This window comes from Rhinopithecus roxellana, chromosome 12 (assembly GCF_007565055.1).
Source record: "Rhinopithecus roxellana isolate Shanxi Qingling chromosome 12, ASM756505v1, whole genome shotgun sequence".
Taxonomy (NCBI): domain Eukaryota; kingdom Metazoa; phylum Chordata; class Mammalia; order Primates; family Cercopithecidae; genus Rhinopithecus; species Rhinopithecus roxellana.
The window spans coordinates 120,500,851-120,516,748 of record NC_044560.1 but is presented as its reverse complement, the minus strand read 5'-3'; the positions used below and the strand labels follow the sequence as shown (position 1 = coordinate 120,516,748).

The following is a 15,898-nucleotide window of genomic DNA, read 5'->3' as shown; positions in this document are numbered from 1 at the left end:
GATCGTGACCATCCTGGCTAACATGGTGAAACCCCATCTCTACTAAAAATACAAAAAAAATTAGCCAGGCGTGGTGGCAGGCACCTGTAGTCCCAGCTACTCAGGAGGCTGAGGCAGGAGAATGGCGTGAACCTGGGAGGCGGACCTGGCAGTGAGCCGAGATCACACCACTGCACTCCAGCCTGGGTGACAGAGCAAGACTCCGTCTCAAAAAAAAAAAAAAAAAAAAAAAAAAAAGAAATCCTATATGATCCAGCACTACCATTTCTGAGTATATACTCAACAAGAATTGAAAGTAGAATCTTGAATAGACAATTGTATACTCATCTTCATAGCAGCATTATTTCAATAGGCAAAAGGTGGAAGTAACCCAAGCATCCATTAACAGATGACTGGATAAATAAATGTAGTATATAAATAGCACAGAATATTTTTTCACCTAAAAAAGGAAGGATATTCTGACACATTATACAACATGGGTGAACCGTGAAGACCTTATCCTAAGTGAAATAAGCCAGTCTCAAAAGATAAATACTGTATGAATCCACTTATATGAGGTACCGATAGATATCAAATTCATAGACATAGAGTATAGAAATATAGTTGAGACATTTCTGGGGAAGTAGGGAAGGGGAATGAGTTGTTGTTAATGGGTCCAGCATTTTATTTTTTTTGCAAGAGGAAAAATGTTCTGGAGATTAGTTGCATAAAAATGTGGAATTTATATCACATTACTACCCAATTACAATAGTCAATGGTAAACTTTCTCCATTGTGAAATCTCTGATGTTTAATGAGGTTGGAGTTTTAGCTAAAGAATTCCCCACATTCATGGAGCACACAAGCCTCTCTTCACTGTGGATTTTCTGGTGATGAACCAGGTGAGACTTTCTAATAAAGGCCTTCTGGCATTCGCTGCACTCATAAGGTCTTTCTCCACTGTGGATTTTCTGGTGCTCGACAAGGATATGTTTGTGGCTAAAGGCTTTCCCACACTCTCTGCACTCATAAGGCCTTTCTCCAGTGTGATTTCTCCAATGTTTAATGAGGTTGGAGTTGTAACGAAAGAATTTCCCGCATTCGCTGCACTCATAAGGCCTTTCTCCCGTGTGGACTCTTTGGTGTCTAATGAGTCTGCAGTGGTACCTAAATGATTTCCCACATTCACTGCATTTGTAAGGCCTTTCTCCGGTGTGATTTCTCCAATGTTTAACGAGGCTGGAGTTGTACCTAAACAATTCCCCACATACACTGCACTCATAAGGCCTTTCTCCAGTGTGAATTCTCTGATGTCTAATGAGTGTAGAGATATACCTAAAAAACTTCCCACAGTCATTGCACTTATAAGGTCTTTCTCCGGTGTGAACTCTCTGATGTTTAATGAGTGTGGAGCTGTCCATAAAGAATTTCCCACATTCCCTGCACTCATACGGCCTTTCTCCAGTGTGAACTCTCTGATGTCTAACAAATGTGGAGCTGTACCGAAAGAATTTCCCGCATGTGCTGCACTCATAAGGCCTTTCTCCAGTGTGAACTCGCTTATGTCTCATGAGTCGGTAGTTGTACATAAAGGATTTTCCACATTCTCTGCACTCATAAGTCCTTTCGCTAGTGTGAACTGTCTGATGCTTCATGAAATTGGCACTGTACTTAAAGAATTTCCCACATTTGGTACATTCATAAGACCTTTCTCCTGTGTGGATTTTCTGGTGCTCAACAAGGGAATAGCTGCAGGTGAAGGTTTTCCCACATTCACTACATTTGTAATCATTTTGTCCAGAATGAAAGGCTTCTCTGTCCTCTGTGCCCCTGTATGGCTTCCACTCACTTTGAGGGCCCTGGTGCTGGAGAAGGCATGAGGTGGCTGGTAAGTCCTTCCAGCCCTCCATGCACGTGAAGACCTCTTCTGCCATGTGAACTCTGTGGTTCTTCCCAAATGAAGGTACCCAATCCTCCCCTCTGGAAAGATTCTCTCCAATTTGCTGCTTTGGGTGCTGAAAAAGCTCTGCTTCACAAATATATATGTCTTGTTCAGGATGAATTCCACTGTGCTCAACCAGGCACAGAATGTCTTTCAAGGGTGGGCCACATGTCTCACTAGGGTGGACCTTCTGGGTGGACAGACAGGACTTTGAAGTTGTAACCTCTGGCACTCCTACAGAAAAACCTTGCTGTGAAGGTGCCTCTTCATCCTCAGCTCCATGCCAACAACCTGTCAGAACAGAAATGCGGGTGAAGTGCATGCTGACTCTGGTGGAGAAGGCAGCTCCATCACAAATGTGTGTCAGGCACACACACAAATAAGGCCATGGGACTGGGGACATCATAGACATTAAGGCCAGTGAGAGGAGGGTCCACTATGCAGGACTGGGCCTGGCGAGGGCCCATAATGGGAGAGCCTTGATGATGGTAAGCATACAAAGGAGGGACATGGTACAGAGAGAGAAGGCAGGATCTCCAACTAACTCCTCTGCACACAGCCATCAACAGGCCATGGTTGCTGGAGACTGGAAAGCAGTGTGTAGAAGGTTCTCTCCAAACCCAGAGAGATCAGACTGTGACAGAGGAGCTGGTGTTCAGGAATACATGCAGACTTCACGCGACCTTAAATACAGGTCATGCGCTGGCAGGCATTCAAAGGGAGCAGTGGAAAAGAATGGGTGAGGGGTGGTGGCCCCAGAAGTACAGACTGTGGGGCATTGGAGGTGCAGGGGCCAGCAATCATACTAGAAATGATAATGGGGAAGAAAAGGTAGAAATTTGTCGCCAGTGGCCCTGACAGCAAACAATGGTGAGCACAGGACAGGTTCCCAGGGTGATCTGACCCCAGCTGTGACGTCAACCCTTTTCCCAACTCCCAGGCACCAGGACCACGTCCCTGAGCCTCTAATGCCATTGTTGAAGTACTAGCCACCCTCTCAGGTGCCTAGGGCCCTCTCTAACAGAAAGAAAGAGAAAAAGAGTAAACAGCACATGCCCAGAGAGATCGAGCCCATGGCATCCCACATTCTACAATCCTAAGAACTTCACACAAGAGTCCTCTGTCCTGCACAATTAACTCAGTAGTCCCCAAAATTAGTGACCAGGGCGGTGCCTGAAATTCCAAGCACAGGAAGGCACCAAGAAATAGCAGCGAGAGAAAGGGGACAACAGAACATAGGTCTCATGTGTTTGGACAGAGTAACCTGATCAGGGACAGACAAGGCTGGTGGGGTCTCTATGCAAAATTCAACATTTTGGGTTCCTGAGCCCTTTCTTGTAAGCTTCAGAGCAGCAGGGATGGGGACGCTTGGAAAAAGTGGGTCTAGAACACACAGCCCAGCCTTGCCTCCCACAGCATAATGCCAAGAAACAGGGAAAGAAGCAGCACCCATGGTCTCACTGTGGGAAACGCAGCACCACCTTTGGGTAAAAAGGGTAACACAGCCCAAACCAGGACACTGGGCAAGAGTGAGGGCATTACCTAGTGAGGACAACAGGGCCAAGTTCTCCAGCATCACATCGCGGTACAGCAACCTCTGAGCCTCATCAAGGTGCCCCCACTCCTCCTGGGAGAAATATATGGCCACGTCCTCAAAGACCACACGGCCCTGCCAAATTGGGAAAGATGAAGACATGAGTAGCTTCTTTTCAAGCTGTATTTACTTACGTTCTCTATTTTCTACTTATATTTATCACCCATTAAACACAGGGCCAAACTAACAGCCAAATGTGTTTCCACCTCCCCTACCATCCTGGGCACATATTCCGAACCACCTCCATCTCTAACTTTCTCAAACCAGCCAATATTTCCCATGTTCTAAGTCAACCCAGGGACAGGTACTGCTCAACTAGGGACAGTCCCAATAGCCCAGGTGTCCTGGAATTACTAAAACTAGCCAAACTATCCTGACACCCAGCCCTGCCTTGCTTCCCTTTGAAACCCCAAGAGCATCTGTGGACTAAACTAAACTCTCCTCATGGCAATTTTTCTCCTGACCAAATCTGGTGCTTCACCATGTGGCCCTGTGTTATGTGGTGTGCACCCTCCTTAGGGAAACGTAAGGAATAAATATCTTCTTTCAGTGTCATTGGCCTGTCCCTGGCATCACTCACTCACATCCATAAATTAAAACCCTATGGGTGAAATGACTGCTACATTTCTCTCTCCAGGATCTCATCCCTCTCCCCTATACCTCCATTCCTTGCTCAATCTCCTCCACACCCTCCCAGTGTGGAAGAGAAACAACATCCAGGTGGCATGAGTGACTTTTCTCTCCCCATTTCCATGGGCCACCGTGCCCAGCACACAAAGAAAATACATGAAGGACAAGAAAAGCACCATCTAGGATGTGGGCCTCCCATGGGGGGGTCCATCCTCTCCCGCCAGCCGGTGTCCACGGAGTCACCCAGATCTTGCCTCCCAAGACAACCAAACTCAGACTCATCCTCCTCCCTTGAGCTACCAGGGCCAGGGCCTGGGGCCTCCATTCACACTCCTCCTGCCTAAACATCAGTCTTTGGTCAGCACTCCAATCCCATCTCTCACACCTCCACTCCTGTCAATTCCACAGACACCTCCCAGCCCACACCACAGGCATTTCCTTCACCTCCTAACAGGCCACTCTGCACACGGAAACCAGGTGGTGCATGGCAAATACGCTCAGCATCCAGTTCACTCCCAGTCCTGCCCCAGGACACCAAAGTCCCCTAGCACCGGGGGCAGCCCAAAGTCCTGCTTTGAAGGTTCCCTACATCGCCCTGATTCTCACTTCACTGTCAGCTGCTCAAACAAACCATGTGAGGACTTCACATACTCTCAGCTGTGTCCTGCCTCATGGCACACTCTGGCTCATACCCAGGAAAATCACTCCCCACCAAAACCTCATTCCAAGCCCAGCTGCACTGACCTCCACATTTCCACTCCTGATATGGTTTGGCTCTGTGTCCCCACCCAAATCTCATGTCAAATTGTGATCCCCACATGTCAGGGGAGGGACCTGGTGGGAGGTGACTGGATCACAAGGGCGGATTTCCCCTTGCCTTCCTCATGACAGTAAGTTCTCATGAGGTCTGGTCGTTTAAAAGTGTGTGTCTCCCCCCCTTCATTCTCTCCGTCTCTCCTGCCCCACCATGGGAAGATGTGCCGTGCTTCCCCTCACCTTCCGCCAGGATTGTAAGTTTCCTGAGGCCTCCCTGTTATGCTTCCTGTTAAGCCTGAAGAGCTGTGAGTCAATTAAACCTCTTTTCTTCATAAATTACCCAGTCTCAGGTAGTTCTTTATAGCAGTAAGGAAACGGACTAATACAACTCCCATCCTCACCTCATCCCAACTGATGCTTAGCAACTCTCCAACCTCACTGTATTAACCGCCTCAGCAACCCCATCATGTCCACTCTCCTTCAGAAGCCTTTCTTACTCCTATACTCCACCATCTCACATACACTCATCCCCACAAACACTCCATTCCCTCATTTATCTAGTGATTCCCCCTCACCGCACAGGTACCCTGTAAAAGACCCAGTTCTCATGCCCCATTCCAATTCTCTATCATCAAATAGCACTGCCACCATAACCTAGAGATGCTGTCACCTAAACTGAATCCACGGCTTCATCCTGGTCCATATGACAGCCACCGTGGTGTGGACGTCTCCAACCTGAACTCCTCCACCAGGAGTCTCTGAGACATCTGTGGCCTGAACAAACACTGACTCCTCATACTCACTCTGAAAATTCCCTCTACTGCTGACTTCTCCCATTTTAGCTGATGGAGTATCTATGCTTCCAAAACAAAAACCATGGGGCCACTCCTGATTCCCCTTCCATCCCACCTCCCTAGCTCCCTCACTCTCTACATCATAAAATGTGGGCAGCTCTAGTTAAAACTGAAGCTATGACCACTCTTGACAAGCCACCACCAACATCTACCTAGACTTCTGCAGGAGCATCCTCTCAGATCTCCCTGCCATTACCCTCACCTCCAGTCTGTCCTCCACTCAGAAGCCCAAGGAAGTCCCTTAAACTAGGGTCCTATCACTACCTCTTTTGCTTTAAATCTTCCCCATCTCCCACTTCCCTTAGATTAGAGACCCAGGACCTAGGCTGTCATTCCAGGCCTGATGTTTGTGTGTCTCTAGCCACCTCCCACTCTGCTCCCTATTCCTACCAGATGTAACAGATACTTGCAGTTGCCCAACAATCCAGCTCAGTCTCTCCTCCAAACATTGAAACATTCTGAATCCTGTGCCCAGGAGGCCCTAACATATCTTATCAGATCAATTCTCAAAAACGGGGACCAGTCCATTGTAACCCAGCACCCAACTTATAATACGGAAACTGGTGAAAGCATCCACTTTTCAGACATAAGAGAAAGACAGGAAAAGAGGTTCTGGCACCTGCCAAAACCATCTGGGAGATAACCGGAGTGGGTGGATGGTAGGAAGCACTCTACTCACCTGTGTAGGGTCCGGTTCTGCCATCACTAGGGGGCCCTGAGGGAAGAGAAAGGCCATGAGAAACGGACAGCCATGGAAGGATCCTACAGGCTGAGATGGACCACCACCTCTTCTGCTCTGCCTGGGAGCAAACTGATCTCAATTCATTGCACAAAGTTCCTCAGGCCTCAGTGCTGCAGCTCTGTGACCATGGAAAAGAACTGAACCCACCTGAGCTTCAGTGTCCCCATCTGTAAATAGATTGTAAGAATAGCTGCCCCCTCACAGGGGTCATGTTAGTATCAAACATCAGTAGCATATACCATATATCAGCTGCTAGGGTCCATGAATTAATGCTTTTGTACATGTGTTCAATACAAATGAAATTGTGGGGTTTTGAAATTGTCATGTATGTTTTTAGCTTAAGATTTTAGAGGATGTGATATTAAATTTTTCCATGGAAAGCAAATGAGATAAATTAACATCAAACCAATTATGAACCACTTTTGGAAATTTAACTTAATAATTTGACTATTAACTGCCTACCTGTTTGCACACACTTAGAAAGATATTGTCTAATTAGGGTTTAAATCAGTATGTGTTTCATACATTATTAAGTTAATGAGTTATAGAGAGGGGAAGAGAAGGCAGGTCAGGTACTGGTCCTTTCTGCAACCAGGTCTACCCGCTGCAGAATCTTCTAAAGTGAGCTTGCCAGGAGACCTTGGCTGGAGCAGCAGATGATCGCCTCTTGCCCTTACATGTAGAGAAAGGGAAAAAGCAGTGCTCTGGTGTGGAACTCAGCTACTCCACCAGCCTCAATAACATTTATCTTGTTCAACAGAGAGTGGCCCTGAGGGTCAACCAAGCCTGCAGATGTAGAATCGAAACCACCTCACACCTCAGCCTCCATCCCAGGCTATCTGCTTACCCAGTCCAGGCCTCCCTTTTTACAGATATAATCCCGAATCCCAGGTCTGTGCCTTTCTGGACAGAGTATGAAGTCTGTGGAGCCACCAATGGTCTGGCCCCCAAGTCTCAGCCCTCTGCTCTCTCACCACAGAGCCCACCTGAAATGACAACCCCAAGATTTCCCTCAAATTAAGTCCATCTGACTTCAAATTATACTACAAGTTGGTAGTAACCAAAATAGCATGATAATGGTATAGAAATAGACACATAGGGAGTATAGCTCAATGGTAAAGCATTTGAGTGCAGAAATAAGACACATAGATCAGTGGAAGAGAATAAAGTTCCTAGAAATAAAGCCACATATCTACAGCCAACTGATCTTTGAGAAAGGCAACAAATGCGTACACTAGGGAAAGGATACACTTTTCAATAAAAGGCGCTGGGAAAACTGGATTGCCAGATGAAGAATGAATCTGGACCAATTTCTCTCGCCATATACAAAAATCAACTCAAGATGAATTAAAGATTTAAATGTAGGATCTGAAACTAAAAATATGAAAAGAAAACCCAGGGAAACCCCTTCTGGACATGGTCTAAGCAAAAAATTCATGAATAAGACTTCAAAAGCACAAACAACATAAAGAAAAGTAGACAGATAGGACCTAATTAAACTAAATAGCTTCTGCATAGCAAAAAGACTAATCAACCAAGTGAATGCACAACCTGAAAAATGGGATGAAATATTTGCAAACTATGCATCTGACAGGGTATCCAGAATTTACAAAGAACTCAACAACAAACAAAACAACAACAAAAAATCTCAACAGTAAGCATAGGACATTAATAGACATTTTTCAAAAAAAGACATATAAATGGCAAACAGACATATAAAAAAATGCTCAACATCATTAGTCATCAGACAAATTCAAATTAAAACCACAGTATCTCCTTACACCAGTAAGAATGGCTATCATTAAAACGTCAAAAAAAGGCCGGGCGCGGTGGCTCAAGCCTGTAATCCCAGCACTTTGGGAGGCCGAGGCGGGCGGATCACGAGGTCAGGAGATCGAGACCATCCTGGCTAACACGGTGAAACCCCGTCTCTACTAAAAATACAAAAAGCTAGCCGGGCGACGTGGCGGGCGCCTGTAGTCCCAGCTACTGGGGAGGCTGAGGCAGGAGAATGGCCTAAACCCAGGAGGCGGAGCTTGCAGTGAGCTGAGATTCGGCCACTGCACTCCAGCCTGGGCGACAGAGCGAGACTCTGTCTCAAAAAAAAAAAAAAAAAAAAAAAGGTCAAAAAATAACCGATGGTGCCCAGGATATGGAGAAAAGAAAACGTTTATACACTGTTGGTGAGAATGTAAATAAGTACAACCTCAATGGAAAACAGTATGAAGATTTTTCAAATAACTGAAAATACAACTACCATTAAATCCACCAATCCCACTACTGGGCATCTACCCAAAGGAAAAGAAATCATTATATAAAAAAATACATGTATTTTTATCACAGCACTATTCACAATAGCAAAGATAGGAAAATAACGTAACTGTCCATCAAAGTATGACTGGGTAAAGAAAATGGGGCATATATACACACAAGGTAATACCACCGGGCCACACACACACACGAATGAAACTATGTCTTTTACAGCAATGTGGATGGCACTGGAGGCCATTATTAAATGAAACAACTCAAAAACAGAGGGTCAAATACCGGTCGGGTGCGGTGGCTCACACCTGTACTCCCAGCACTTTGGGAGGTAGAGGCGGGCAGATCATGAGGTCAGGAGATCGAGACCATCCTGGCTAACATGGTGAAACCCCGCCTCTACTAAAAATACAAAAAATTAGCCGGGCGTGGTGGCGGGTGCCTGTAGTCCCAGCTACTTAGGAGGCTGAGCCAGAAGAATGGCGTGAACCTGGGAGGCGGAGCTTGCAGTGAGCCGAGATCGCGCCACTGCACTCCAGCCTGGGCTACAGAGCGAGACTCTGCCCGGGGGCGGGGAGGGGGGAGAGTCAAATACCAAATGTTCTCACTTATAAGTGGAAGCTGAATAATGTGTACACATGGACACAGAGGGGAACGACAGGAACTGGAGACTCCAAACAGGTAGAAAGATGAGACGAAAATGGGTGATGAGAAATTACTTAATGGATACAATGTACATTATTCAGGCGATGGATACATTAAAAGCCCAGACTTCACCACTATGCAATATATCCATATAACAAAACTCCACTTGACTCATTAAACTTATGCAAGCAAACAAACGAAAACCCCAGAGACCTCCCTACTCAATCTGATCCTCAGACCATGCTCCGGCCCAGTCCACGCCCTCCATCCCTCTGGTATGGCCAACCCAATCCCCTTCCTCAGACTCCACACCTTTATGTCCACCTGCCTGTGTGACATATCCATCTTGAGACATGTGAGAACCGCCATGTCCAAAACCCAACCTGTGATCTTCTCCCGGAAATCTGCTCTTTATACTGACTTCCCCAACTCCATTCTTTCCAACGTTTAAACAGAAAACAAAACAAAACACTTGAAACGGCTCTTCACTGCCTTTGTTCAGACATAACTGAAGCACCAGGAAAACCTACCGGCCCTATCCTTCAGGCCTACGAAGAATCTCATCACATCTCCCTCTCCTGTCACTGGTCCAGCCCCAACCACAGTTCTCCTGGGTCTATTGCAGTGGCCTCAGGGCCTTTTCGCCGGTCTCCCTGTGTCCATTCCTAGCCTGGTTTTCCTAACTTGAAACTTCGAACTCTGGACCTGCCCCCTCCAACTGTCCGTCCCTCGACAACCTTCCATGGTTACTGGCTGCTTAGGCTGCCATTCCCAGCGAGAATTCACAAAACGCTCTTTCCCGCAGAAACCACACACACCCCGGGCGCCCCCACACAGCCCACTCGGCAGCGCCTCCATGCCCTGAACCTGGGGTCCCCGAAGGGAGCTCTGAGGCTGCATCAAACCGGCTGATACGGGAACCCCACACAGGAACGCCCCTCTCTTCGGGACAAGGGGCCTGACCGGCAGGGCCCCTTCTAGGGGCTTCAGCACTGGGAGGCGGGGGAGCCTGCGACGGGGCACCCACCTCAGTCGGGTTCATCAGCAAGGCCTCCGCCAGCCCAGTCAGGGAAGAGCGGGGCGGGGGCGACAAAGGCAAGACAAGGACACCACTGTCCCCAGCGCCTGTCAGTTGACTCACTCCCGCCTCTCCGCGGTGGGAACCAAGCCGCTTCTCGCGCTTTTCCGCTCCGTCACTTCGGTGACGTCACAGAGCGCCATAGGCCGGACCTAGTGAAACACCAGAGAGAACCAGAACGACCACCACCAGGAGGACGGCGGAAGTCCCGCCCCCGACGGTGCGCACGCACGCACGCAACTGTCACCTTCTAAACCTTTATTGGGTAAGTCGTGCCGCCGAGAGCTGCAGTGTCTTCTGGGTTATGAAGTTTCGACACCGCTTCCGGACTTGTCTTAGAGCGTTGATCAGTCCTTATATGGCAGATAAAGGCCCAGTGGCACTGTCAGGGGAGCTGGGAAAAGGAGTCCCCGACTCCAAAGACAGGAGGGGGCTTGGCTTGCTCTTAAAGGCAACACACGGTATTTTTTTTGTAGTGTAGTGTAGAATATTTACAGAAATGTTAGCAACTTATTATTTAAGACTCTATTAAGCACAGCTAATTCCCAATGACTACACGTCCAAAGAGACACCCCATACCATAAAGGCACTCTGTCTCTACTCATGCCTGTCAGCCATACTATAGCTTTTCAAATACAGATACAGTTACGCTTTGGAGTCTGTTTAGTAAGCCTCAATATGTTTGGTCCAGAAGAAAGACAGACTACACAGTTAGGGCTATGGACTGGAATTTGTAGGAAGGATGGCAGGAGGCACTGAAGTAGGTTGAAAGGGTGAAGCTATGCCTCTGGATCAAAGAGAAGACATCTTACCTAACTGTAGAGTCAGCGATTGTGTTCCTATGAAGGGTACAACGCTTTTATTCTAATAATACTTACTACTTCATATCTGATACACATCTTCCATTTATTTTAAGAATCACAATCCAGGCCGGGCGCGGTGGCTCAAGCCTGTAATCCCAGCACTTTGGGAGGCCGAGATGGGCGGATCACGAGGTCAGGAGATCGAGACCATCCTGGCTAACACGGTGAAACCCCGTCTCTACTAAAAAAAAAATACAAAAAACTAGCTGGGCGAGGTGGCGGGCGCCTGTAGTCCCAGCTACTCGGGAGGCTGAGGCAGGAGAATGGCGTAAACCCGGGAGGCGGAGCTTGCAGTGAGCTGAGATCTGGCCACTGCACTCCAGCCCGGGAGACAGAGCGAGACTCCGTCTCAAAAAAAAAACAAAAAACAAAACAAAAAAAAAACCCAACCACAAACACTAAAATGTGTTTTTCCTTCCTGCCCGTTGATGATATCTCTACATCATTCTCTGCCACTTTAGTTATAAAGACATAGTTCCAGTTACTCTCTTTTCTCTTTCTGCTTTCTGGTCTCTGTATGTAACAAGGTTTCCTGTGGCCTGTGTGGTGTGCAGTGCCTCTTATTTCCAGGGCAACTGTAACATTGATGGCAGTGACCTGTGTCATTGCTAATTATGAATTAAGACCTGGACACAGTTTAAGAATATGACCTGGCCGGGTGTGGTGGCTCAGGCCCCTAATGTCAGCTAGTTCCAAAGAAAGAGACAAAATCACTTTTTTGTTAAATTCAGATGGAGATGGTAAGATAATTATAATAGAGTTTGTAATGTTTTCTACACTGTTTATCATCATGAGTCTTTAGGCTCAGAATGCTACTGTTGAGTGTGTTTCTCATTAATGAACGTCCAATAGATAAAGGAATGAAATGAGTTGAATATGACGAATGATGAAGGTTTGTCACAACATAAATGGCATCAAGACTGTAACTGCAGGAATTCTGTGAGCAAATTCTATAAAACAAGGCATTGTTAAGTAGAGGCAAATTATCAGGGATGGCCGGGCGCGGTGGCTCAAGCCTGTAATCCCAGCACTTTGGGAGGCCGAGACGGGCGGATCACGAGGTCAGGAGTTCGAGACCATCCTGGCTAACACGGTGAAACCCCGTCTCTACTAAAAAATACAAAAAGCTAGCCGGGCGAGGTGGCTGGTGCCTGTAGTCCCAGCTACTCGGGAGGCTGAGGCAGGAGAATGGCGTAAACCCGGGAGGCGGAGCTTGCAGTGAGCTGAGATCCCACCACTGCACTCCAGCCTGGGCGACAGAGTGAGACGCCGTCTCAAAAAAAAAAAAATAAATAAATAAAAATAAAAATAATCAGGGAAAGAGTTGTGTCATTAGAACTGTGGTCCCCAAACTTTTTCGTGGAAGACAATTTTTCCACGGATAAGGGAGAGGGGTGTGGGGGCAGATGGTTTCAGAGGCATTAGATTCTCATAAGGAGCATACAACCTAGTTCCCTCTCATGTGCAGTTCACAATAGGGTTTGCACTCCTATGAGAATCTAATGCTGCAGCCGATCTGACAGGAGGCGGAGATCAGGCAGCAATGCTCACTCGTCTGCCACTCACCTCCTGCTATATGGCCCCGTTCCTAACAGGCCATAGTACTCATCTGTGGCCCCAGGGTTGGGAACCCCTAATTTAGAATGTATTTCGGATAAACAACAAATAATTTTATGATGAATATGTCACATACAATATTTATCTTTTATCTCACTGCATAGGGAATTAGAAATAATTCAAATTTAACCAGGTCAAGTATCAGTTACAAAATTTGACAATTCTTTTCATCGTAATTTTTTTCTGAACCTATGGATTATATTGAGCATCCTCATTTTTGAACTTAATAACTCATTCACAGAATTTCTGCTACCCTTCTTCTTCTTTTACTTTTTTCTTTTTTTTCTTGAGACAGAATCTTGCTCTGTCACCCAGGCTGGAGTGCAATGGCATGATCTCAGCTCACTCCAACCTCCGCCTCCCGGGTTCAAGCGATTCTCCTGCCTCAGCCTCCTGAGTAGCTGAGATTATAGGCGCCTGCCACCACGCCCGGCTAATATATATATATATATATAGTCCTGTTGACCAGGCTGGAGTGCAATGGCGTGATCTCAGCTCACTGCAACCTCCACTTCCCGGGGTAAAGCGATTCTCCTGTCTCAGCCTCCTGAGTAGCTGGGATTACAGGCATGCACCACCACGCCCAACTAATTTTTTGTATCTTTATAGAGATAGGGTTTCCCCATGTTGGCCAGGCTGGTCTTGAACTCCTGACCTTGTGATCTGCCTGCCTCGGCCTCCCAAAGTGCTGGGATTAGAGGCGTGAGCCACAGCGCCTGGCCACTTCTTCTTAACTGTAAATTCTGCTGGTTGGGGGCCCTTTGTTTCAAGGAAGGAGAGGTTCCACCAGAAGTAAATATTATTTCCATTTAATTGGAGGGTGATACAGCTACTTGTTCATCTGGGGATCCCTGTGTCACTTAAGCAAAAAGGGATTGCTTTTTTGCTTTGGATGAGTTCAGCTTAGTTGCTGCCATGGAATGGGAAGCATAGAGAGCTATGTCTGAAACAAGGGGATTGCTGGGGGATGTTTTGGTAAGTTCATGTTCAGAAATAAAACTAGCAACTCATCGAAGGGAGGACTTCTAAGAATCAGAAGTTTAGGTTTTGATATTTGGGGACATCCTCCAGGTTAAAAAACAAACAAAACCAAAATGCTATCCAGCTGAAGATCTGGCAGAGGCAGAGGAATGGGATGGTGCGGGGAGCGGGGAGGAGAATGAAAATTAAATCAGTTTTCAACCTAAGACCAGTTAAGAAAACAAGAAATCTCAATATTATAGATATCTTCCTTGTTTACATGTAAGAAATTGACTATAGAAATCAACAATGGCCAAGCCAAATATAAAACAGAACTCTAGCCCACTACTGCACTGACCAGCTCAGGAAGCCAACTTATTATCTACACTAACCAGATGAGGAAATATCTTTCAAGAGTTTTAAGAGGACAGATTCCTCTCAGGTCTAAAATTCTGCCTTCTTTTGTAGTGTATTACCTGATATCATTGGTTCTGGGGGTATCAGAGATTACTTTGTCCTGGGAAAGAACTTGACCTTGGTGTGCATAATGGCTGTCACAAACAAGAGCTGCAGTGTCAGAGGCAGCTGGTGGCAGTTGTTTACAGGAGCCTACTCATTTCTTACATGTTTAGATATAAAAGGCATGTTCTAAACACTTAGAAAAATGTCTTTACATCAACGTGCTCTATCAAAGTATTGTGCAGCCCAGCGCCATGATGTTTACTATGTGTTTTTGGTGAAGAAGCTTATATTTAAAAAATGAAGATGTGGTTTTTGCTAAAGAAAAAGTAATTCTGGGCCGGGCGCAGTGGCTCACGCCTGTAATACCAGCACTTTGGGAGGCAGAGGCAGGCAGATCACCTGAGGTCAGGAGTTTGAGATGAGCCTGGCCACCTTGGTGAAACCCCCGTCTCTACTGAAAAAAAAAAAAAACACAAAACTTAGTCGGGCGTGGTAGTAGGTGCCTTAATCCCAGTTGCTTGGGAGGCAGAGGCAGGAGAATTGTTTGAACCCGGAGGCAGAGGTTACAGTGAGCCTAGATCAAGCCATCTTTGCAGTCAAGCCTGGGAGACAAGAGTGAGACTTCTCTCAAAAAAAAAAAAAAGGGGGGGGGGATTTTCTCTGGTTTAGGGGTTATGTAAAGATCATTTCAAAATGAAAGTAAAATAATGTAGACAAAAGTAAATAGATCTCAGACTGGGTGTAGTGGCTCAAGCCTATAATTTCAGAACTTTGGGAGGCCGAGGTGGGTGAATCACTTGAGGCCAGTAGTTCGAGACCAGCCTGGCCAACATGGAGAAACCCCATCTCTACTTACATAAAACTTAGCGGGGCGTGGTGGTGTGTGCCTGTAATCCCAGCTATGTGGGGGCTGCGGCAGGAGAATCACTTGAACCTGGGAGGTGGAGGTTGCAGTGAGCCAAGATCACACCACTCAAAAAAAAAAAAAGTAGAAGGTCACTTTCTATTTTGAATACAATTTTCATATATTAGTAAGAGATAATAAAGTTTTTTGTTTAACTTTTGAATAATCCTCTATTTAAAAATGGGTGGAGGATGAAAAACCTTTGATTCCTCGGTGGCCAAATGTCCATACATGGTGTGGAGCTGTGGCTGTCTGTGCTCAGTTACTAAAGGTAAAAGTTACCATGGAAATTTAGAGATGGATCCAACTCCCAGGGAGTTGGCACACTGGATGCATAAGAAAATGCAAACTAATAGGCAAAAAGCAAAATATTCAATCTCTGGTTCACTGGATTCATAAGAAAATGCAAGCTAATAAGCCAAAAGCAAATTATTCAATCCTTTGTTATCTATAATAGCTAAAAAAAAAAAAAAAAAAAGAGAGAGAGTGCTGGGTCCAGACTTGATGCTAGATCAAGCTTAGATTTCTGTCCATCTGAATGAAAGCCATCAGCCAGCCTAAAAGCCACCCCTACCAAGGGCAGAATCATTTAGGGACAACAGAAAATGCCT

At 46.3% G+C, this 15,898-nt stretch overlaps 1 protein-coding gene across 1 annotated transcript; it reads right to left on the bottom strand.

Moving 5' to 3' along the window:
- Positions 1 to 277: 277 nt before the first annotated feature.
- On the bottom strand, positions 278 to 10,693 carry ZNF548 (zinc finger protein 548). The gene is made up of 4 exons (XM_010387009.2): positions 10,431 to 10,693; positions 6,434 to 6,469; positions 3,463 to 3,589; positions 278 to 2,211 (listed from the first exon to the last, which is right to left on the bottom strand). Exons 1-4 carry the CDS (start codon positions 10,443 to 10,445, stop codon positions 752 to 754), a joined length of 1,638 nt encoding a protein of 545 aa, XP_010385311.1. The 5' UTR covers positions 10,446 to 10,693; the 3' UTR covers positions 278 to 751.
- Between the last annotated feature and the right edge of the window lie 5,205 nt (positions 10,694 to 15,898).

What these genes read in the sequence shown, in the direction of transcription:
- ZNF548 (XM_010387009.2), bottom strand. An exon ending in CAGAACCGGACCCTACACAG is followed by an intron (nt 3,590 to 6,433) that starts GTGAGTAGAGTG and finishes CCAATTTGGCAG; the next exon opens with GGCCGTGTGGTCTTTGAGGA. An exon ending in GGCCCTGTTGTCCTCACTAG is followed by an intron (nt 2,212 to 3,462) that starts GTAATGCCCTCA and finishes CTGTTCTGACAG; the next exon opens with GTTGTTGGCATGGAGCTGAG.